This window comes from Chelmon rostratus, chromosome 5, assembly GCF_017976325.1.
Source record: "Chelmon rostratus isolate fCheRos1 chromosome 5, fCheRos1.pri, whole genome shotgun sequence".
Classification (NCBI taxonomy): Eukaryota; Metazoa; Chordata; class Actinopteri; order Chaetodontiformes; family Chaetodontidae; genus Chelmon; species Chelmon rostratus.
Window position 1 is genome coordinate 22,083,915 of NC_055662.1, and position 24,088 is coordinate 22,108,002.

The following is a 24,088-nucleotide window of genomic DNA, read 5'->3' on the forward strand; positions in this document are numbered from 1 at the left end:
CCACAGTTATTAGACTTGGGGTAAACAAAGATCAGAGCACGGGTCAGAGGCAAGAAGAGCCCTGACTGAGGAAGAGCTTCACTTACATGCTGCCTTCTAGTCCTGTTGGAAAAAGCCGTTGTGTGAGTTCTAAAACCGGCATTAATTCCCCTGTATGTTTACTGTTTCACTTTTTTAATATGCCAAACTGTTTTAAACGAAATTTGGACAAAGCATGGAATCAATGCTACTAAGTGATGTACAGAAGTTTTATTGTGAATTAAAAAATGATGAATGTATTAAATATACATTTGATTAATATTTTATCTATTTCTCTCTAGCCTGTTATGTGCCTATTCTAGTGTCAGTTTAGAGGTCGTTATGTTTCGCTGAAATCGTCATTTACGAGGAGTCCATGAAGGAGGCACATGTCTTGGAAAAACAGGAGGTGGGGTTTCGGGCGAAGGTGTACACGAAGTACGCGGACATTCAATGCGAGCAGACAATATAAGAGATTGACGACATAAATCCTGGATGTGAAAGAGAAGCCTAGGCTACAACGACGCTCATCTTCTCCGCTATTTTCGGTTTCAGGCCGAAATTTCCGGATTGCTGGACTAAAACAACCCACCACGGTCCCGCTAACCACCAGCATGGACGCGGCTCCGGGATAAAGTGAACGATGTCTTCTGCTGTTTATCTGTCACTTCTTCTGGTGTTATCGTGTCACCAGCGGCTCGCCTCGGGCTCACATGTCCTCGGGAACCCAACCGATGTCGGACTAACCGGGTGGTCCGCAAACACCACACGAGCCGTGATGTTTCAAAGCAGCAAAGAAGAGGTCGGTGAGATTTGATGGCTACCGGGTTAACTGTCACTCGTTATTAAACGTGGTCATCAGGTGTGTGTTTGCTGGCTGTTCGCTAGTTTGATATTTGTGCGCAGTTTGATCTGAAGCTGGCAGGTTGTTAGCAGTTTTTTCCAGCTGTCACGTGATTAGTAGGAGACAGCAGGCGTGAATGAAGTTTGTATTTATACTGAGACGTGCGTGTTCACATCAGGGCAGAGCAAACATTTACCTGTCATGGTCCTCCAAACACAGCTGGATAGACTGAAGTGTCCTGTGGTTTGTCTGTAGTCCATAGTGGGGACGGTGAGATGTTTTCACTTCTCATTTCTGGCACTAACTGACTTCCTTCCTTTCTTGGAAAATAATTCCCATCACAATTTAGCAGACCTCATAAATTTGGATGGTTGGATTACCAACCAGGCTAAGCTGAAATGTATTATACATAAGTATGAGCTGGAATTATAAAGATTGGGACTCATCATCTACCTTTGAGAGGAGTATGAGAAGAAGTGAAAACTCCTTCCAGAGATGTGTTAATTCAGCTTTATGTTTATTACTGAGGTTGTATTTCATGTAGCCATGGTGTTGTTGTGCTGGCCTTATTGCATTTAAATGTGTTTCTTATATTAAAGCTTGCAGTCCAGCGCAGATTATTTTCTGTAATAAACACACTGTTAAATGAGTACCTGTCTGACAGTGCGAATCAACACACAAACAGTATTTGTAAAAGGAGACTCTATGGCTAAGCCCTTGCATTGCATTGCATTATATTTTACAGGTGTAACTAATAAAGTGGCCACTGAGTGCATGTACAGTGAGACAATATGAATTTGTCAACGTGAAAGCAATTCTTCAGTATCTCTGTTGGACGGCTGAAGGCGATGTTGCAAATCATTGAGCTATAAACCAGTTTTATATCATTCTCTTCAACAACGTAATGCAAAGTTTCTTTTCTGTCAGGTAATGGCTGGAAGTACGTTGGACTGATCTCTTTCTTTGTGTGTGTGTTCAGTGTGACCTTGTGATGAACCTTAGTGCTGCAGACCGCTGTGCATTTGTGAAGAACACACCGGACTGTAGCATGGAAGATGGCTTCATCAGCTACCTTCGTGTGGCCTTCTGTCTGCTTCCTCCCAACCTCACACCTCTCACCATCATTCTCTGTGTAAGACCTGTGTGTGTGTGTTCGGTGTGCGTTGGTGTGGATAGTTGTTATGGAGCAGCTTAAAACTCTGCATCTCAGCACCAGCAGGTCTTTTGAGGAAGTTGGCCCTGCAGCAGAGGAACCAGGACTTATCGCACATCTGATTTAAGGGGCTCAGACATTTCAGCCTTTGCTAAATCATGGATTTTCATAAGAATGTGTGAAACTTGTGGAATTGTCCTTTTTGCAACGCAACGAATCAAATTGTCCCACTGAAAATGGCTTCAATCAGTCTGTGCAGAAACTACTTGGCGCATGTTAGAAGATTAGGATCAGTGTAGTCAAACATGGCCAGGATCACCCTTGTTGTGCCCGTCGAGTACGACAGACTCAAGCAGCACTTGTCTCTTCTCTGAGTGTGTGTTAAGAAAACAGCAGTCCGCCAGACCTTTACTTTCTTCTGCTTCTCCCCAGATTATATGGCTGTTCTTTTTATTCTTCATTCTTGGACTGGCAGCATCAAAGTTGTAAGTATCTCACCTGTTGCTACTGTCAGTACCTGTGTCCCACAGCTTCAGCTGTGAAACCTGTAACCTGTCGGCCATATTTACACACATACAGACTACACACACACACACACATTCATGCCCTCAGTGTGGCCATCTAATAGTCACATGACTTTTTCATCATTGTGAGAGTTCTTCAAAGGAAGTACAGTTTGTTCAGCTTTTCTCTCCCGCTCATTTCACACACTGAACATGAGTGCATCGCAGCAGCTGAATGGTGAAGAAGCTGCTGTGTGTTGAATATAAGATGATTTGAATTTAATGATTGAACGATTTAAGAATATCTTGTGGGAATTCTGAGATGTTTTCCGTCTCCCTTTGCATTTCTCGTGAACCTGCACTCACCTATTTTCTTCCTCAGTTTCTGCCCCAACCTGTCAGCCATCTCCACCAGCCTGCACCTCACTCACAACGTGGCTGTATCCTTCATCAGCATCCCCTGCACATCCCTCAGAAGTTCTCACTTTGCTCTGATTCTCATGTACAGTCAGGAGAAAGCGGTCAGACTGCTGATTCGCAGACACAGTTCCTCTCTCAGAGGAAGTTTTCTCTTCCTACTGTTTAGATTTCTGTCAGTGTTGCTAAATATTTATTTTTTGTGTGAGGAATGTTTTCCTTGACTGGTGTGTGTGCTGAGGGTGTGACATTTCTGGCTCTTGGTAATGGAGCTCCAGACATCTTCAGCGCCATTGCAGCTATCTCCCGCCCACACACTGCTGGGCTGGCTGTCGGAGCCTTATTTGGTAGGCACAGTCTCTCTCTCACACACACACACACACAAAAAAAATACACAACTCAAGCTTTTTTTAATTCGAGAACCTGGTTGGCCTCATCGCGCTTGTTTTCTCTCACTCCCTCCACAGGAGCTGGTGTATTTGTCACCACGGTAGTTGCCGGCAGCGTGGCGCTGGTCAAGCCTTTCACTGTGGCCTCCCGTCCGTTTCTGCGTGACGTCATCTTCTACATGGCGGCAGTGTTTTGGACTTTCTTCATGTTGTTCAGAGGAACCATGACACTGAGAGAAACATTTGGTAAACACACACATAGACACATGGCTGAACACTGGAATGTTTTTTTGCCTTCCTGATCTGATTGTTAGTTGTATATTTGATCTTTTTGAGGTATTTCTGTCACACACACCAAGTGCTTCACATAGAGAAAAAGATAGAATGGACATAAAAAGGGATAGAAAAATTCATGTAAAATAAGATGGAGATTAAAACCCACTTAATAATAATAGTAAAAATAATTAAAAATAAGGATGAAATTAGAAAAAAAAAAAGATCAAAAAAAATATTCAGTGAATCGTCAAAGGCTGCATCCCTGATTTTCTTTGGGCTGTTGCTGGAAACCTCCAGTAGACCAGCAGCAGATGATGGTGGCTGCTGCTCTAAAAGGCCCTCCTTTTAGCCATACTCCCCGAGCATCTGCCTTTATGTGTTCTTAAAGGCAAGTAGTGAACAAGGGTTTCAGCAATGTATCCTGGCCCTAGTCCATTAAGAGCTTTGTATACAAGGAGGACCACAAAATCCATTCTTAATGTTACAGGAAGCCAGTACAAAGCAGCTAAACCTGGACTAATGTGTTCTCTCCTCTTGGTTCTGGTTCATAGCTGAGTGACAGAGTTTTAAATGATCATTTAACTCATTTAACTTAATTAGATGAATTATTGCTCATCTAATTATTTATTGCTGACAGACAGTAATGGAGTCTATAGCTGCAGCATCATTTGGTTCAGCACAGATGTACAGTTGTGTGTCATCCACATACATTGTGCTCTCTTATGACGTCACCAAGTGGTAGCATGTATAATGAGAACTGTAATGGACCAAGGCAGTTCCATGTAACACCAAAACAGATGTCATGTTTCTTAGACACATGATCTCCAAGACTGATTAGACTTTCTTCCTTTGTTTGTTCTAAACTAGTTTGACACACAGTCAGAAGGACTGACCAACTGTTCAAGGAGATTGATTAAGACATCAGTCGCATCAAACGCTGGGTCTTAGGTCTAGGTCTAAGAGGACAAGAGCTGAGACCTTATTTTCACCAGAATTTAGTCTGAGGTCACTGAATATTTTAGTCAGAACAGTTTCATGTGGTCTGATTTGAAGCCTGACTGAAATTTCTCCAGAAGGTTATTTTCTTTACAGTATCTTCCTGATGAATGAAAGGTTGGATATGTGGATATAGTGAGTGCATTACTATGTAGCTTGGATTTCTTTAGTAATGGTTTACAACAGCTGTTTTGAAAGCATCTGGGAAGATGCCTGTTTGCAGAGATGTATTTGTAATCTTCAGGGCATGAAACATTGTCAAACACCTGCTTTAAAAATGCTGTAGGTTCAGGGTCAACACATGAGGTGGACGAGTTAGACTCAGTGACAGTCTTGCAGAGCTCAGTTGATGTCATACAGAAGAATTTTCCCATGGTTAGATCTTTTTTACAGGGTTTTTTGAGGTCATCTGGTCTCGGATCAGCAGCAATGCTGCCTCCATTCGAGGTTGTTTTGCTATTGAAGAATGGCAGAAGTTCTTCACAGTTTGATGCAGAGAACTGCAGACGAGTGAGGGAAGTGTTGAGTATCTGATCAATAGTGGAGAATAATACTGTAGAGTTCCCAGCATTCTCTGTAATAATCTTGTAAAAGTAGTCCTTTCTTCCCAGACATACTGCTTTGTTACAGACAGTCATGGCTTCTTTGTATTTATTACAGCCCAGTTTTCAGATTCTCTTAATCTCATTAATGCCGCTGTTGTTTAACCTCTAGTGCAGCAACAGTATTAAAGCAGATGACATGGTATTGTTGAAATGTTCAGCCATGTCATTTAAAGAGCCTTTGTGACTCAAATGATCTCATAATATTTGGCCCCGAGGGAAAGTCCTGTAAAAACAAAGAAAGAAAGAATATGGCGACTTCTGATCTGAACTATCTCTTTTTATATGCTTAACAATGTAGAGTGTTTTGCACCCTAGCAGGGTGTTGGTGTGTCTCTGAGGGCATTCTTGTTCTGGTGCCAACATCTACAGAATCAGGCTGCAATCTCAGCTATTTCCTCACTGAAAACAATCCCAGGATGCAGTTGAAAGACCCACCCAGCCATAATCTTCTGTGAATCACCTACCTACCTACCGGTGACACATGGGCCGGCAGGCAGCTGCCACTTGCTGTCATCATCGTTATCCCACCATGTCCCTTATAATAGATACACACAAGCAGAAGACTGTATTTACAGTGAATGTAACCATTGTATCAAGGTTCAAGAGCAGTTTTACCATACCATACCATTTTACCATAATGTGACATGAGCTTCACTTTGCTGCTTTTCCTTTTTCCAGGATACCTGAGCCTCTATGTGGTCTATGTACTGACCGTTATCATCAGTGCGTACATCTACAACCGGCAGAAACATTCAATTAACTCCAGTGTCCGTCACGTTGCACATATCCCAGGTTAGAGACACAAATACATATACACACAGACAGATAAAAAGAATATGTTTCTATAATCACCACTGATATCTTTTTTAAGTCTCTGCTGCAGAGTTTCACTCCTCCGACTCGTCTGATGATGACATTCCCTGCCTGACTGGCGGGCCCATCCAGCACGAATATGGTAGGAATACAGTAGACTTTTATCAACCACAATATAAGTTAATGTGCACCAAGATTTACCTGCATGATCAGGGCCATAACACACATGTGTGTTTGTGTGTGTGTGTGCGTGTTTCAGAGTCTGAGTGCGTTTCAGAGTCCGAGTACAGGCCTCTTCTGCCTTACTCAGAATCCACGAGTCAGATCCTGCTGAGCTCTCTTAACCCGGTGGACAACAGGAAGTGGAGGAGGAAATCATGGAGATGGAGAGTCCTCAAAATGCTGAAGGTGTGTGTGATGGTGGAGGTGTAACAAGCTGAATCGGGCTGTGGAAACCTATTTAAAATTGGTCTTGTAATGTAAATGTGTGTCTTGCACTTGTGTCCTGCACCCATCAGACACCTGTGGAGGTCCTGCTGCTGCTCTGCATCCCTGTAGTCGACCCTGATAAAGAAGACAAGAACTGGAGACGTCCATTAAACTGCCTTCATCTGATCACAGCTCCTCTGGTGTGTGTGCTCGTCTTCCAGTCTGGAATGTGTAAGTGCATCACCTTTCCCGACAAAGGCAGCATGACATATTGCAGCAGCCATAATCTGTTTTTTCCCCTTAACTAATATCTAGATGGAGATTATATGATTCAAGGACAGTTTCCCATCTGGCTGCTGACTCTTCTGCTGGGACTTTTCCTGTCTGCTATTGTCTTCTGCACCACCACTAATGACTGTCCTCCCAAATATCATCCAGTAAGTATTTGTGAAGATTAAAATAAAGAGGATGTAAACCCTTTTTGGGGGTGAGATGTGTGGTGCTTGGAGGTGTTAGCGTCAGGTCAAGTCTTGTGAAAATTATTAAAGATTTTCACAAGACTGAGAACCCACAGCAATGTTAGCGACTCCATGAGACTCCAGTGAGGCACAGTGGTGCTTTGAGCTGATATCCCCATCCATTCAATCCATCCAACAGCTGTTGAGATATATGCAGTCTGGACCAAAGTGGTCGACTGGCAGACCGACCAGACGACGAAACCATCCCCGCCGCCACACCGCTAGCACGGCTAAAAAGAAATACTAAATATTCGTCATAGTTCATCCATCATTACAGTCACTGCCGATAAAACATTTGTATTACCACGTTGGATTATTGTATTGTTTTACTCATATGTTCTGATGCTTGTGTGCATGTGATTCTTCTTCCCTCTCCAGCTGTTTGCTATTTTGGGCTTCGTGGTGAGTGCAGTGTTGATCAGCGCAGTAGCCTCTGAAGTGGTCAGTCTTCTGCACATGCTCGGTGTGGTGCTGAGTCTCAGCAACACTGTGCTGGGTCTGACTCTGCTGGCCTGGGGCAACAGCATAGGAGGTGATATTTGTGAACCTAATTGTTTTTCTCAAAACTCATACAAATATATGCTTGCACTTAAAATATTATCTCTTTTTCAGACTGCTTTTCGGACATCACCATCGCCCGGCAGGGGTACCCACGGATGGCCATATCTGCATGTTTTGGAGGCATCATTTTCAGTATCCTTATTTTTGTATAACAAAATGCATGTCGGTATAAAAGCATTACTTATGGACATGTGTAACAGTGGCTGTTAATGACTGCACCCTTGACTGAATTTTCTTCAGACATGGTGTTTGGTGTGGGTTTAGGATGCCTGGTACAGATGCTTAAAACACACGCCGATGTGCAGGTAATCGACTCAAACACACAGTTCAACAGTTTATCATTGTGGTCAAACAAACGCAGGATGAGGCTGTTTTGGAACCCGTGAACATGATGCATCTTCTGTCTCTTTCTCCTCCTCAGTTTGAACTAGAGGGCTTGTTGACGTGGGTTCTTGCAGGATCTCTGGGCTTGTCTTTAGTCCTGTCCTTCGTCATCATTCCACTGTGCCGGTTCCACTTGGGTCGTGCCTACGGGATCTTTCTCCTCTTCTTCTACGCCACCTTCCTTGTCATCGCACTGCTCACAGAGTTTGGCAAGATCCACAGTGTATAGGTGTGACTCTGAGGTCAGTCTGAAATGAAGGACGTCCTCCTGGTATACAAAATGACACACTGGAACAGAGGCTGCAGACGAATGACATCCTCTTCTACACATAATATTAACGCACTATTTATACAAGAATCAACACTTTGTGCACTTGCCTGCTGTACCGAGTCATCATGTGGCTGGTTTGTGAAACCAAGCAGGTATATTAATGACAAACTAAGACTTCTCTGCTCAGGGAGAGCTGAAACTAATCATCACTGTGCCTTTATTCAACTTTTTGTTTGTGCTGACTGATGGCACTTTGTGAATCCAGGGGGAAAACACAAGTTGCAGAAACATTGTGAATGAACTAAGGCCTTGAACACACGTATACAGATATTTTGCTAAAGGAACATGTCGCTCTGCAGTTGGGCCTCTTGTTCACAAGCAAACGCCGTTTTAGGTCACCAAAACAGATTTTTTTAAAAAAACGCCTTCAGTGCAGATTTTTCAAAACAGTTTCTGTATCAATGAGTCATTGCCTTACCTTTGTGTGTCACGTATAATGAGTGTGAATCTGCAACTACAAGTTTTTTTTTGTTGTTGTTTTTTTTTTTAAAGGAATGGGAAAAATATCCGTTTTAAAAAATATCAGTATAGGTGTGGTCAAGGTTTAAATGTACTGTAAATCAAAATGTTAAAATGACCCTGTACAAAGCTGCTTTGGGGGAATTAAATAATTTTGGTTTTGGTATTTGTTTACAGGTTGTACAGAGTAATGCTATGCTTGTCTTTCCTCACTCTGTGTTAAATTATTACAAGTAAATAAGCAGTTAGCAGCAGTATGATACAGCAAAAATACATCAATGACAATTTGAACAGTTTAATAAAATCCCTTATTAACTATACATTACAGAATAAGAAGTTATATAAAAGTAAAATAGTTTGAGTCTGTTGAGACATTAGTTAGGAGATACGCTGTAATTGTTTCGTTGGGTTCAGCTAACAGGAGTGTTATTGTTTGTACTTTTGGTCTGTGTTAATACTGGTCATATGGGCCGTTGAACTAAGGCATCAGGTATAAGTACTACATGATTTACAAGAGGTCGCAAAAAGGCCGACAGCAGTATACATACAGTACACAACATTCTGCAGTAGTACAGGCTCTCTGGAAATATCTGCTGCGGTCTTTGAAAAGACCAAAAGATGACAACATTCCCGCCGGTTGAGTTACTGCTGTCGTTCTGTCTGAAGCAACGGCTCCAGAAAGGAGTCATCATTAACTCATCTCACTCTCGCGTCATCCAAAAGGCCCCCGGACTAGTTTCCCACTGTGACCAACAGGGAGCGGAGGGACTGGAAAAGACCTGGAGTGATGGGGTTTCCTCGCATTAAAAAACGCTGAGATGGTAGCGAGTACAGTGTGTACGGCTTGCAAACTGGGCGTTAGTTGATGCTGTGCGCTCCAGTCTGTGAGTTGAGCTGAGGCTGCGGGAAGGAAGACGGTTCAGAGACAGGACTGTCCAGATCCCGCTCCAGGCTTTGGTCTGGCTGAGGCAGGTTTTCCCTTGAATACTCTGCATACCACTCCTGGAGAAACAAGGTGCAGAAAAAGTTAGCCGGTCACGACAGACCATGCTACTGTTGTGGTACGCGGGATTATTTCTTCAGGGTCTTACCTGTATCTCCTCCTCGTACATTTTCATGCTGAGGTCGCTCTTCGTTCTAGACCTACGACCCAGATACACCAGAGACGAGTGCTGCACACAACAAAGCAGGAGGGAAAGCAAGTTAGTGGGACTTTATGTGAAGAGCAGAGGACAAAGAGTTCATTTGTTTGTGTGTGTGTATTCTTACCCCACCCCTGTCCATGGCTTGTAGGACTCCTTGTAGAGAGCTGAGGGAGGACAGTCCTGGGCAGGTCTGTTTGTACAGCTCCAGAGTGGCCAGAGCTTCATCACGACTCACCTCGACTTCAAACACTATCCCGTTCTCATCTAGAGCACGTGCACACACAGACGGTAAAATGACCCACTGAACGCTATTTCACTCGCCACGCTGTCCTTTCACACAGGTGATCAATGAAATGTTTTATCTGATTATCTGTGCAAGAAATGCTGTGAATATTTAACAATACATGAAGGCTGTTGTTCTTCAGTGCTATACCAAACACACAGCTGTGTTTTTGTAACTTTAAATGACATTACATTGAATTAGCTTTAATTCCTGGAGACTTACTCTAACCCTAAATCAAGGCTTCAGCTTAAAATTAAATTATTTACGTTATGGGGACTGTGTGATAATGTGATTATGTAAACAGATTTACAGTATTTCCCCACAACATGAGTAACACAAGGTCTCACCCTCTGGGTTCTCCAGTGGTTCCCGGTTCTTGCGGCTGTAGTTCATGCGGAACACAAACGCATCCAGAATGAACGCCACAATGATGGTCATCACCACCTGGAGAGGGAACAGACAAAATACCACACAGGTCACACTCAGAAGCATTAACGCACCGATTCATGCAAGAAAGCAGCATTTTCTTCCGAGACGTATCACAAACGCTCAAGCACAAACAACTACGCAGGCCTCACCATGGTCACTATGTAGAAGGTCATGAAGTACAGCCGGCTCCAGTGGCTCGTCATAGAAGTGACTCCTTCCTGTGAGAGAGTGAACATGGCAGCAGTCAAACAGCGACACGCACTGATCAATGACGAGACTGCAGAGCGGTGAGTGACGAAAGACCACAGATAAATGACCTGATCTTACCATGGTGATGTACCAGTTATTGACCACAGTCAGTTCAAACAGAGTCACTGGAGAAATAAACCAAACAAGAAATCAATCCACAAATTAATAACAAGCAAATCAACACATTTAAGACAAAAAGCGCATAATCCTGTGATAAAATGGTAAATGGACTGCATTTATATGCCTTTTTCTAGTCTAAGATGACCACTTGAAGCGCTTTACAATATATGCCACATTCGCACATGCACACACACAGTCACAGTCCCCCAAAAAGCATCATTTACTCCTGTTTGAGTAACAATTCTAAAAACTACAGTCTCAAGCAGTTTCAGGAAATAAACTCAGGCTTTTAAAAACATTTTACTATATATTTGTGACCTGTTTTGAAAGATTTGCATCTTCAGAAGGAACCAATGGGCTTGTGGGTTGAGAGCCACAAACATGCTGGGGAGGTCGGAAAACACGGAGAGATGGACGACGCATGTTTGGTTTTGGTCTTTTCATGAGATTTGCTGACAGTAACAAAAAGTATAGAATACTGTCAGCCTTGCCCTTTAAAAAAAGGAATTACCAAAGCTGCTGAGAATGTTGTTGAAGTTATTGAGATAATAATAGCCTTCTTCCAACACTGTTTTGTTGCCATAGGTGATGTTGATCTGTTTGTAGGAGTCTGCCACTGTGCTGGTGCTGAGAGACAAAACAGAATGAAGACCAGTTAGTGGAAGTAAACACAACTTATCCTTAAATGAGTGTAATTTTAATTGCAGAAGATGCCGGCTCGACTCACTTGCAGCAGTTGGGGTAAACCACGTCTGCAAAGAACTCCATCCCCACAATGGCAAAGGAGTAGTAGAAGATGATTAAAGTCAACCCCAGACTGGCCATCCTGGGGAAGAGCTCAAACATGGTGTCCAACACGTTACGATACCTCTGCTTTATCTTAAACAACCTGTGAGAGACAAAAGACCAACTTTTAAACATAAAGACAATATGAAGTAGTGCACTGCTCTCTTGAGGTGAGAAATAAAAGTTTACCGGAGCAACTGAAGTGGTCGGAGAACTACGATAAAATAAAACGGCTCCATGTCGAAGGCAAGAGCAATCAGGCCCAGGAAGGCAAACACTGTCACTGAGAAGTCAAACCTGGACAGACAAGCACATGAATGGTTAACTCCAAAAACACTCACCCAGTGTTTGGCACAAATGATTTTTGTTGTGTTTCCAGTACTGAATCCAAATGTACAGACTGGGACAGGGTCTTGGATTTATGCAGTCTTACGCTCACAGTGGTGCTCAGCATAAACTGTAATTTTCAAGTCTGACATTATGGATTCAGAACTCAATTAAAGGATAACTTTCGTTTTTTACAACCTGGACCTTATTTGTAGCATTAAATACGCGTGGTGGCATGTTATCAACATCCGGCGTCTCTAGAGAACTACCTCTGACGTGGATGATGTCATTACCGAACGCCAGGCGCTGCGAGCAGCCAGCCACAGCACGGCTAACTCTGCGGCGGTCGGCTACGAATACGCAATAACGAACCATAGCTGTGCCAAACTACAGCTAAACTAGCCGACCGCCGGCTCAGAGGGGAATAGCACCAGCATATCATAACAAAATATTGGAATATGAATGAGTTTCGCCACAGATTATGTTATATAGAGGCTGTGCATAGATACCCCGAGGACTCGCATTATACGGATATACGCGCATCTCCTCTGGGGCTAATTTCTTCAAAACGACTCCAAATGCCACCAAAGTTGTCTGGGTGAGTAAATGGTCGTATTTAATGCTAGAAATAATGTCCAGGTTGTAAAAAACGAAAGTTATCCTTTAATATGTCAATCAATCAACCCAGTGTTCAAGTTATGTTCAAGTTAGTTACTCACAGATTCCACCCAGAGCTGAAATAAGCCATCGGCCCCAAACCTGAAATTTTCAATAACACCTCTACACCATAAACTGAAAGTGGAGACAGTGGACAGAGGCAGAGTTACTATTAGTAGAAGTGCATGTAAACAACTTTCAGTAATTCTTGACGCCCTCCATGATCAGTTTTACAACATTGGAATATTGTCAGGCAGCCTACTCACTGGTCAGGAAAACAATGTAACTCCAGGGGACAAATCTGGACCAAGAAAATCCACCTGCAGGAGGGGGAAGAAGGTGAGAGACGTGTAGCGGAAAACACTTTGCTTCAGTCACACATATTTATGTGATCGGGAGAGATCTCACTGTTCAGCGTGTACGTCTCCACGAGGATCCACACACCATTGATGGCCACCACAACATCTGCAGCCACAAGCAAAGGTTAAAAGGTTTATGATGGGCGACTTTGCCTCGGTATCTCTGAGGGCAGCTGGGAGAATGTGATTACACTTACACATGGCATATTGGAAAGCCTTCGACTTCACAAGCAGGTTGATGCCTGTTCAAGCAGAGAAGAAAGCGCTGAGAATAAGGAAGTGAGACTGATTAGTTTAGTCAAATAAACAGAACACAAAAAACAGAGAACTTGCCTTTAAAAATGAGGAAGGTCGTGTGTGGAAGGTCATCAAACCAATGTTCTCCACTGCGACGTGCCTTGACAACACACACATATATATAACCATTAAAAACAGCCAGAATGACACAGAAAGAGTGAATTCAAACATAAATGTGAAGCTACTTACCTTCCATTTAAGGCCAGTGACCTCATAGAACTTATAAAAGTCCTGTAAACTGTAGCAGAACAGACTCCCATTAAATTACATTATACAAAAACAACGTAACAATGTAGATTAAATGCAGAAGGATTTTAGAGTAAAGAAAAAGAGTTTGTCAGGCAGTCACCTGAGCATAGAAGCCCCTGAAGTGTTTAGTGCTTTATATGTGAGGAAGCGGTCTCTTGCAGACATGCGTGGTCTGTAAAATCGCATCAGACCATCAAACTGTTTCAGCGACACGCCCATCGGCCTCTGGAGGGAAAACAGCATCCACGCAGAGAGCTTCATGAAACGAATCATTAGTACCAAATACACATTCACACTCCACAGAACGGTGAGCTCGTACCTGCCGGCTAACTAACAGCTGAAAGGCGTGGTCAATAGCGGAGCGTTTGTGAAGCAAAAGAGATTTAAACTTCATCTTCTCGACATCATTGAACGTATCGAACACCACTGCCAAGAGCTGGAAGGGGACAGAGAAAATGACAGTGTAGTGATGCTGATGGGTAATCATGTACAAGGTGCTACTGCACAAATACACTAGGCTGGGCATATAAGAAGTAGTGAACTGCACCAGGTTCATGATGAAGTAGAGCTCAATGGAGAGGTAAACGATGAAGAAAACACAGGACCAGCGGTTCTTGGAGTACGCTGGCATCATCACATCAGGGAAACTACAAGGAAGAAGGAAGCATGAGATGCAAGAGTTGTGGGATACAAACTAAAAACTGTCCAACTGTCCTAAACAACATTCACGATGAGGCCTAAAAGTAGGAAGTGCTGCTTGCATGCCATGTGTGTGAAGATAACTGAAGAGTGCTGCGTGCATTGCTGCGCTTACTTTGCTGTGGTCAGCAGCACAAACAGACTAACGAGGCTGTTCTCCAGCGTGCTGAAGTACTGCGGTGAGGGGAGAGGGTTTAAAGTCAGAACACATGACCATTGCATGCACACAACCACAAGTCCCAAAAACTTACATAACTCAAACAAACTAATGTCAGGCAGACCAAGGACTCAACGTACCGGGTCAGAGGTGTTTGGAGAGAAGAGACAGAAACCTGGAGGGAGACGACAGGATAGTCAAACACAGACGAACAAAAATCCTGTTCCCTCTGAAGAAACACCATTTAATATCCATTAAAAGAATATGTCTTCTTACCCAAGATAGCGAATATAACCATGAAGAAGAGCAGCAGTAAGAGGATGTCAATAAAAGGTGGGAGGGACTGGAAGATCTGCCGCAAGTTTCTGATTGGATGAAAGAATCCTTGTCAGTGACGAACAGTCAAATCGGTCCCCATCAGTGAGCAGGAAATGACATTTTTAAAAGACATTTTAGGATTTGAACATTCCAGTCTGATGGCTTCAGTAGCACAAAAGAAAACACTGTTGAAGACACTACAGTGAATACTTTCAAGCCAAATGGAGCACAAATCTAACTTGTCTGGCTGTGTTTCTATTTCTCCTTCCTGTGAAAAGAATCAGGTTCAGAGACTGGGAAGGGATGTCTACCTGCTCTTTAAGGTCTTTCCTTTACTCTCTCAAGTCCAGTACAAACAGACTCTGGTGTCGGTCACTATGAAAACTTCTTATAACTTGACCTTTCAGTGTGAATCTGTGTGTGCGTGTGTGTCACTGTGTACCTGCGCACAGCACCACAGTATCTACAGTCCACCAGGAAAATTGGTCTGAGAGCTCTGGTCACTCGCACGTGAGACGTCTGTCTGATCAGAACCACTATGGCCTCCACGAACTGGAGCAGCAACACACACGTCTGAACAAGAAGAGACAACGTGAACATTAATAGAAGCTGAATCTCAAATGATTCAAGATTCAAGACTCAAGATTCTTTATTGTCATTGAGCATGACAGGTCAATGAAACTTGCATTGAAACCCCCATGTTAGAAACAAGATAATAAGAAAGATAAGAAAGATTAGAAAGAATAAAATTAAGATAACTACAATAAAATAAACCAACATGCAATAAAAATATTCGTAAATGCAATTAAAAATATACCAGAATGAAAATATACTAAGGCAATAAAAATATACTAAACAATAAACACTAAATTATGCCAGTGAAATGTGCCAACAGAATAAAAGATACCCCTGAAATGTACCAACAGCAGCTGAAATATACTAAAATGTATATAAACAGTAAACAATAAAAAAGCAATGAAATGAAATACCAATGAAAATGAAATGTGCCAATATACTAAAATGTATATAATTTAGTTAAGTGTTTGTGTTTGTACTTAAATGTTAAGTACACAGAAGGTGCAGGTGGAGGTGTAGGTGTGAAAGTGCGGTGTGCAGTGGTTCACAGTTCTCACACTCCAGTGAGGGGCTGCTGGGGGTGATAGCTCTGACAGCTCTGGGGAAGAAGCTGTCCCTCAGTCTGTTAGTGGTGGTGTGGATGTTCCTGTACCGCTTTCCTGATGGAAGCGGTACAAACAGTCTGCGGCCCGGATGGCTGGGGTCCGTGGCGATGGATCTTGCCCTCTTCCTGACCAGGCCTTCATATATAGAGTCTAGGTCAGGAAGGGGGCAGCCCACGATGCCCTGTGCAGTTTTAACCACCCGTGCCAGTTGTTTCCTCTCCTGTGCCGTGCAGCTGCCACACCACACTGTCACACTGAGGCAGAGGATGCTTTCAATTGTGGCCCTGTAGAAGTTGACGAGCAACCGAGAGGAGAGTCCAGCCCGTTTCAGTTTCCTGAGGAAGAAGAGCCTTTGTTGCAGCCTGCAGACAACAGCATGGGGTAAGAATACCCGCCATGCATTACTTACCTTCACCATTGTCCTCTTGTGTCGTATGAAGGTGTGGAAGCCTAGCCAGCGAAGTTTCATGCATAGCTCAAACGCCACCATGACCAAAGCCAGCAGCTCCAGAGTGGCATGGACCTGCAGAGGTGTCGCACATGCAGGTGCTTTTACAGCAAACTGTGTGTATAAGCTTGTGTTTGCACAACTGTGTCTGCGTGCCCGTGTGCATGCTCACTCACGTAGACATCCAGGCGCAGGGAGGGCACGGCGGGAGCTTCGCACAGCGACAGCATCATCAGCAGCAGGCCTGTCAGCAGCTCCATCATGTAGAACAGGTGGTTGTGGGCAAACAGGTACGCTGCCAGCGCCTTTGGGTTACGAGGATGGGTGAAGAACTTATCATTGTTCTCTCCCTCCTGTATGTGAAATTTACAGGACACATACAAACCGCATTATGTAAGTCTTTTTATTTTATGTTTCATATATTTTATGGGATTTCAGCTGATATAACTAATGTCCCAGCAGTATTGAGCAGGATCTGTGGTCTGAGACACACAATGCATTAGCATAAACATATCACATTTTTTATTTTGACTTACAAAGGGGGGGACTGACAGAAAATGTTTGGGAACCACTGCTTTACCTTTCTGAACTTTCTGAAAATGTGGCATGTGGTGGAAGGCTGCGGTAACCCAGACCTGAGACCAGCTACCAAACAAGAACCATTCAAAGCAAAAAAGCTATCTAATGCACACCATCCTTCTCACAATGTCCAAGTGTGATATACAATATCACAATATTATCGCAATATTATGTATCTACAAAGTTGTACATTTTCTTTTCGACCACTAATAACACTGTAGAGCGACATAGTGTATGTTCCTATTTTCAGTGGTAGTTAGTAACACATCATACATAAAAGATATGATTAAAAAAAGATTTTTTTAATGTATTTTTCATGTTCTTTTTTTAAAACTGTACTCTTTTCTTTTTACAACTATATTTTGAGCCCATAATCTACTTTTTAATTTTCTACATCTGCCATTTATACCTTCGTTGCAACTAGTCTGCTCTAAAAGTGAGTACTGGAAGTAGAGAGGAGTAGAGCACGTGACGAGCACCTCTACTGCAGCTGCGTGGAAGAAAAAGGAGCACCACTGTTCTTTTGACCACGATGTGATGATGACGGAGCAAAACCCAGAAAAAGAGACGGCCTCTATTGACAGTCCCTGGCCACATCTGGCCACACTGTTTATGCCAAAATCTAAAAAAAAGACTACAGCTACATGATGAAGTGCTTGCCGTTCCACATGAAAAACCGAGATCTAACTCATCTGCTAACCTCCACAAGCACACTGAAATCTGTTGCACATTCTGTAGGTGAAAATGTGAATTTTTCATGTGGAATGTTAATCTTTGATGTTATGATAATGACTTATATTAACTTATCTTGCGAGGATGAGGATGCACATGTATGTGCACAAGCATGGGAGTGGCGCCAACACACATCAGCTGCCAGTTCCATTCTGATTCTCAGCTGGTAGCGGTAATGTGCAAAGAAGCGTAGTAATGCACCAACAAAGGCACTGAAGAAGACGACTGCAAGCTTGCAAATGTATAGAAACAATGTGAAATGTACAATATTTTAAAAACTGGGTTTGCAAATATGCTAGGAGGAATGCTTCAACGAATCAGGCCTGAAGGATCAAGCCTGTTTTTTCTGAATTTATGTTTTTGCATTAACAATAAGCAAATACTATTGATTATTGAGAATTTCCATTTTTGTGTGCCCCTACTTCCTTTTGTATTTTGAAGGTCCTTGTATCTTTTCTTATCTTTATTACTTGCAGCAGCTGGTCATCATGCAAATACAGCCCACTGAAAGAGCACAATGTTTAACCATCTAGAAGTAATACAGTGCAGAGGGTGTTATAAAAACCAAATGACCATGTGAGCTCCATGAAACCATGACTTGCAGTTGCCCTGTACACTCACTAACAAATGCCACAATTCACTGCTTGTCAATACCTGCAGGTAGATGGCTGCCTCTTGGTAGTTCATCTCCCAGCTTTGCCGCAAGGACACATTTTGGGCCCTGTGGTTTTGTGGCCCTGGTGTTGAGATCACAGCGTTGTTCACTATGTCATAATTGCCTCCTCCTCCTCCATCTGGAAGAAAACACTTAAGTGTGTAAGTGTATTAATACAGCCTGTATTTATGTTGAAAGGACCAACAAAGTGTAGCTTCAATGAAGTTGTCTTTTAATTTCTGTGCTCCTTTAGCACCATATATGGGTCTCTCTCTCACTCACACACACACACACACACGCACACGCACACACACACACACACACACACACACACACACATAAACAGCACATAGAGGGGTATTGCCTACCAATGCAGTCTAGCTCTAACTGTGAGGCATAGGAGGAGATCACTACTGGACTCTCGCTATGGGTCGGATCTTCATGGAAACCAGCTGCCTGCCCACAGAGGCACTCCATTGATGAATCAGGATTTGTCTGTATGCCTCAGCTGCATAAAAGTATTAAGGTCCCTGAAGTCCACAGCCCAAGTGTGTGTGTGTGTGTGTGTGTGTCATTCACAGTACGCTGGTCTTATTCCAGCATCCACACACATCTGGAGATACAGATGGCCAAACATTCCACACAGGCCTGATGCAAAGTCCAGAAACACAGTCAGGGGTGGTGTCTGCATGCAAATCCTCCTCAAGGATCCAGAATATTCCAGGCCAAGCAGCGCAATCAAAGTGACACTGGAGACAGGACACCATTCAAAACAACTGCCAATGCTTGTGAAGGTTAGTACTTCTTTGACAACTGGTTGCTTCTTCTGGAAAAAGTGCCTCCAGTCACCTGGATGAGAGATACTGTCACAAGGGACTGCAAAATGTGACTGAAACACTTGCACACTGAAATTACCCTCCTGTTATAGCTGCAGAGTTTGAACTTTGAACCCAGTGCTGCCAGTCAGTTGGAAAATGCTATGTTTGCACTGATGTCACATTGTCTGTTACGCCTCCTTCCCTCCACACACAGGATACAGTCACGAGACAGATAAACCACAGGATGACTTAATCCTGCGCTACCAGAGGAACTGCAACTAACTTCAAAAGAGAGGGAAGACATCACAAGACAGCACTTTCTTCTTAAACCTGCACCGTCTTCGAAATGAACTCAAAAGTACAACTGAGAAAGATCAAATCCAGACTGATGCTCAAACAATCTTAATTTACAGATTCAAGCAGGATCTCTCATGAATATAAATCACAGTTTCTTTCTTGAATAAACAATCCCTCCATGTGACTTTCTGCAGCTGCACAGTTTAATCATGTGTGAGTTGTCTTCCCACGCACTGTACATCACATGTTTCTGCTTCAGGCACGGCTCCTTGGGATAAAACGAAGTAGAGACCATATGAGTCTCTGAAATGCAGTCACAGACATTTCCTTTCCACCATGGCAGCGGCAGATTCAGCTGAAGTGTGAAGATCAAATTCCAGTCCAGCGGCAGGCTGGCTGTTATCCTGACCGGAGTACACCCCGTGTCTGCCGTGTGCTATTCCAGCCCCTCATTTGTTTGAGAACAATAACATGTTCAGAGCTCCCAGTCAAAAACACGGTGGGGTCGTGCTCACAGAAACACAAACAGGCTCAGCAGTCATGACCGTTTCTCCCAGGACAAACAAAATCTAGTTTTGTGGCGCTCTGAAGGGTCCTGGTCAGCAGCAATGAAACTGAACTCCACACCTCTATCCAAGCATGTGATTTGTCACTGAGGTGATATAATGCAGCCTTCCTTCTCTGTGTCCAGCTTTAAACTCCCTCTCTTTCCAGAAAGCTCCGACAGCAATCAGAAAGAACAGTAGGATACGACCTCCTTGTCCGCCACTCCCACATATCCTGAGGAAAAAAAAACTCCTCTCCTCTTCCTGTTCACCTCCAGAGCCAGAGAAAATGATCCAGTAAGCTCACACACACAGACACACTTACACACAGGCTGCAGACATGCACACACACAACACACACATGCTGCCCATGAGCACCGGGGAGGGGCTGAGGGGTGCACGGTCTGCTGAGGCAGCAGTTTCTCAGATGGGTCATTTTGTAGCTTAAATGTGAGGAATACAAAGGCAGCAGGATTACTATGTTGAGTGGATGCATGGATACCCATACGTACTGCGCACACACACACACGTGATCACAGAGCCTGGTAGGCAATCTCCACTAAAACAGTGTGACCTGGACGTGCAGCATGTATGCAGCTGACTGTCAACAACACTAAATGGCTTCAGACAGCACAAGTGCACATGTGGTAAGTAGGCGAACATTAAATTAATTCCCCGAAATGTCCTGCTATAATTTCATATACAATATATACTAAATTCTCTTTATAAAAAAAACACTATACAATATCACAAATGCTAGAAAAGTAGAATATACCTCTCAGGTAAAAATAACATGGTAAAAAAAGGCTTTACTGAGCTGCCAGTTTATTTGATGCACCAAACTTAAAGTCATTTTGTTGAACTCTTTTAGGGAAGTGGTGATTCAAGTCGATGTCCTTTTGGAGGCTGTAGTTCGTATGTTGAATCTAATATTTTGTCCACCCCATTGATACTGAGGGTAAACGGAAAACTACACCAACTACTCAGTGGAAAAATAACGCAACTGCACCACAAACTACAGCCTCCAAAATAACTGGGAATAAAACCTAAAACAGATCCAACAAAAAGTGAACATGACAACCTTCATGAAGACAGGATTGATTGCAAGGCTGTTAACATATGATTGCATTGGTTTCATCTGTGTGTACCAAATAACCTGGAAATAGCGTGTATATTTCTAACAAGAATTTGTTTGTATTTTTAATAGCATATCTAGTACCATGCAGCGATGGTAGCAACCCAAAAGCCAACGGCCACAGGCCTGGCCATACATACGTAGTTTCTATAACTCCACTATGGTTGCAGACATGACAGTAGAAACTCACTTTCGTCTCCTCTCTCAGTCTCCTCGTTGAGCAGACCGCTGTTTGCTTCGTCCCAGGTTAAGATGAGAGGCACATCGTCGTCAGACTCCATACTAGCAGATAAGGCTTGATTTGCTCACGTTCAATTAGACTTAATCTAACGTTAAGCCACCCACTAGCTAAATAAGTGCATGGTTTGTCCTGCGAACCGCAGCCACACTGCACATCTTGGGTGCGCCTCCGTTAGTTGTTAGCTAATGAAGCGAATACTTTTGTACGCTGTGCTAACTGGTGATAGCTAACGAACGGTGCAAGTTAAATGTCTCCGGTGAGATAGGCAGCACAGGAACCAGGTTGGCGGTTTTCAACTTGCGTGAAGCGGGCAAGGCCTGCTGGTTGTAGGTTTGGTCTTTGTCCTGTCACAGATGGCATCTGTCACCGAATCAACTGGTTCACTGTCAGTCAGGCTAACGAGCTGAGACAGTCCGTCTGTGTCCATCATGACATCTTCACCGCAAGCTGGGCTTTCCGCTGGATAGCATATGCTCCGTGTGTTCTGACGACTTTCAACCGATAACTGAGTACATCAGTTGTTTATCTAAATTATTTTTTTCTGCAAACAACAACACCTGACACTACCGACACTACAAAAGCTCTACAGATGCTGTGGGTAACACAGCTAGGTCAACAAACATTCGCGACACTGAAGCGATTCACGGCAGGCTGAGTGACCGTGGACAAACTTTCAAAATAAAAGTCAATAGTTATGAGACAAAGCTGTAAAAAAACAAAAAAACAAACAAAGGCTGTCATATCCATTCATTTATTTATTCATTTATAAATAGAATGAAAATAATCATACATACATACACACATACATGCATACATTTAATCAGAATGCGCTACCCGCAGTCGTCTAGGCCAGTGATTTTACACTGCCACCCGCGGTATCCTAGCAACAGTGGAAACAACAGCAATAACAATATTTTCTGCCTGCAGCGGAAGCGAGCCACGAGCATGGATGTCGAGGGGTAACTGTAGTTAGCTTCGTATTTAGCTACATACAGACTAACACCAGCAAAACAACTATTAGCCTCCACAAACACTAGGAACCGTTTTTCAACAACTTTATTTAACAGAAAAACTAGATAACTTAATTTAAAACATACTAATGTTCCCTAATGTAATTTAACCTGGCGTTAAATGCTAATAGTGTCGTGGATGGCCAACAACTAACTAGAGTCATGTTGTAGAATGTAGCTAAATTAGCCACTAATATTAATAGTTACTATGGGGGCAATGACTTGGGGCTACAGGAGGTCAAATATCATAACCAAACCAATAGAGAGGTTCCTAATATGGGGATTATTGTAGCAATATTATGTGCCAGTGTGTGTGCAGATTTGCATGTGTACAGAGATTACACATTATTTTTCTGTAATGGTTTACTTTTTTCCTGCCATAGTATGTCTGCAAAGGCCACAGCACTGGCAAAGACAAAGGCCAAGACCCAATTGGAAGATGTGCTACAGAACCATCAACCGTCACAGAAGAGGCTGCTCTCTCATGAGGCTCAATGCATCTCAAGCATATTGGAAAAGTGCATCGGTCGAGTTGAGATTGCTGCCGCTCTGCCCGCTGCTCTCCGGTTAAACAGTGTGTCCAGTGTTGTGGACAAGGAGCTGAGCCAGGCACTTCAGGAGCATCAAATATTAGATAAAAGACTGGAGACGCTGGAAGGCCTCAAGCAGGAGTCAGATGGGGAAGAAGAGAGAGAAGCTGGGGAACAAAGGAAGAGAGCAAGGGCTCAGCTTGAGAAGGACATCAAGAACTCTGTCAGGGACCTGCTCAGGCTTGTTCGTGGGCGTCCTGATGTCATGTTTGGTTTGACAGCAGAGCTGGGTATGGAAATTGGGGAGAGTGAGAACATGCTAATTAGAGGGCTTAAGAAGTTTCACAGCCACATGGTAGAAAGGCTGCTGACCAGTCTGGATGAGGAGCTGCAGCTGGTCCTCTACAAGCAGGCGCCTTCTTCTGTTGCCCAAGATCTGGAGCACATTGTTTCACTGGAGCAAGAAGTCGCTACAGACATGAAGGACGTAGATGCAAAGGTGAGGCACCAAGTTGGATATTGAAAAAGAAACCTTCACCCAGTGACTTATTCTACCATGTGTATATCTGACTTGGATGTGCCCAGAGAAGGAAAATAAAAACAATGCTTCTGCTCATGACGTTCTTCTATCTCACCTCTCTTTTCCTTCTGTTGGTGAAACAGATTTCTGAGCAAAATCTCGAGATCAAAAATTTGCAGAGTTTACTGCAAGAGAAAAACGCAAGAGAAGTTGGCAAGTTGCTTCTTGCAGAACAGCAGTACCATATCAAAACACCAAAGATGAAGCCAACCAGCACACAGCAGGAAACTGAGCTGAACGTGAGGCTCAACAATCTGATCCTTGAACACAGACTGACGGAGAGCGCGCTCAAAGAGGTAAGTTTTGCACATCGAACATTTCACCGTAAGTGTTTTTTAGGAGTTGTAACATATTTAGTTTTCATTCAAAAACATGTCACCTTTTTTTTCCCTTGGCAGAAAATTGAAAAAGTGGAGACTGAAATTGAAAGCTTGCTCCAAAATTTTGACGATGAAATCGGAGAAAACCAGGTACAAAAAACAAAGTGCCAAAAGTTAATGGAAGAGATATTTAAACGTGTGTTTACTCTGGATTCTAGTTCATGTGCTTGTTGAGATATATTCAGG

The 24,088-nt window shown here is 43.2% G+C and overlaps 3 protein-coding genes across 6 annotated transcripts in view; 2 read left to right on the forward strand and 1 right to left on the reverse strand.

Moving 5' to 3' along the window:
* Positions 1-10,300, forward strand: slc8b1 (solute carrier family 8 member B1). 2 transcript variants are annotated; one of them, XM_041937333.1, is made up of 17 exons: positions 1-122; positions 321-456; positions 574-820; positions 1,842-1,994; positions 2,448-2,500; positions 2,901-2,958; positions 3,177-3,282; positions 3,403-3,570; positions 5,880-5,993; positions 6,073-6,156; positions 6,274-6,422; positions 6,533-6,674; positions 6,759-6,880; positions 7,340-7,493; positions 7,574-7,654; positions 7,763-7,827; positions 7,944-10,300. In XM_041937333.1, exons 3-17 carry the CDS (start codon positions 662-664, stop codon positions 8,133-8,135), a joined length of 1,800 nt encoding a protein of 599 aa, XP_041793267.1. In that variant the 5' UTR covers positions 1-122; positions 321-456; positions 574-661; the 3' UTR covers positions 8,136-10,300. The 2 variants fall into 2 exon arrangements, with proteins under 2 accessions (XP_041793267.1, XP_041793268.1); XM_041937334.1 differs by having other exon boundaries at positions 321-427.
* Positions 8,976-22,012, reverse strand: tpcn1 (two pore segment channel 1). Of its 2 annotated transcripts, none has more exons than XM_041937329.1 (26): positions 21,352-22,012; positions 18,366-18,505; positions 16,577-16,753; positions 16,362-16,475; positions 15,214-15,344; positions 14,730-14,818; positions 14,594-14,628; positions 14,412-14,470; positions 14,145-14,244; positions 13,917-14,033; positions 13,698-13,822; positions 13,538-13,586; positions 13,385-13,448; positions 13,249-13,293; positions 13,101-13,157; positions 12,959-13,012; positions 12,755-12,827; positions 11,898-12,005; positions 11,650-11,811; positions 11,434-11,549; positions 10,881-10,927; positions 10,703-10,771; positions 10,472-10,568; positions 9,966-10,105; positions 9,788-9,868; positions 8,976-9,698 (listed from the first exon to the last, which is right to left on the reverse strand). In XM_041937329.1, the coding sequence occupies exons 1-26, from the start codon at positions 21,440-21,442 to the stop codon at positions 9,555-9,557; spliced, it is 2,484 nt and encodes an 827-aa protein (XP_041793263.1). In that variant the 5' UTR covers positions 21,443-22,012; the 3' UTR covers positions 8,976-9,554. The 2 variants fall into 2 exon arrangements, with proteins under 2 accessions (XP_041793263.1, XP_041793262.1); XM_041937328.1 differs by lacking the exon at positions 21,352-22,012 and adding an exon at positions 18,735-20,203.
* iqcd (IQ motif containing D) overlaps positions 20,233-24,088 on the forward strand; it is a 6,407-nt gene continuing 2,551 nt past the window's right edge. The window contains exons 1-4 of one of the 2 annotated variants that reach the window (XM_041937336.1): positions 20,233-20,323; positions 22,796-23,441; positions 23,606-23,818; positions 23,921-23,992. In XM_041937336.1, the coding sequence (XP_041793270.1) occupies positions 20,316-20,323; positions 22,796-23,441; positions 23,606-23,818; positions 23,921-23,992 (939 nt within the window). In that variant the 5' untranslated portion in view covers positions 20,233-20,315. Of the gene's footprint in view, positions 20,324-20,500; positions 20,674-22,795; positions 23,442-23,605; positions 23,819-23,920; positions 23,993-24,088 lie in introns of those variants that run through there. The other variant, XM_041937335.1, reaches the window with a different exon arrangement.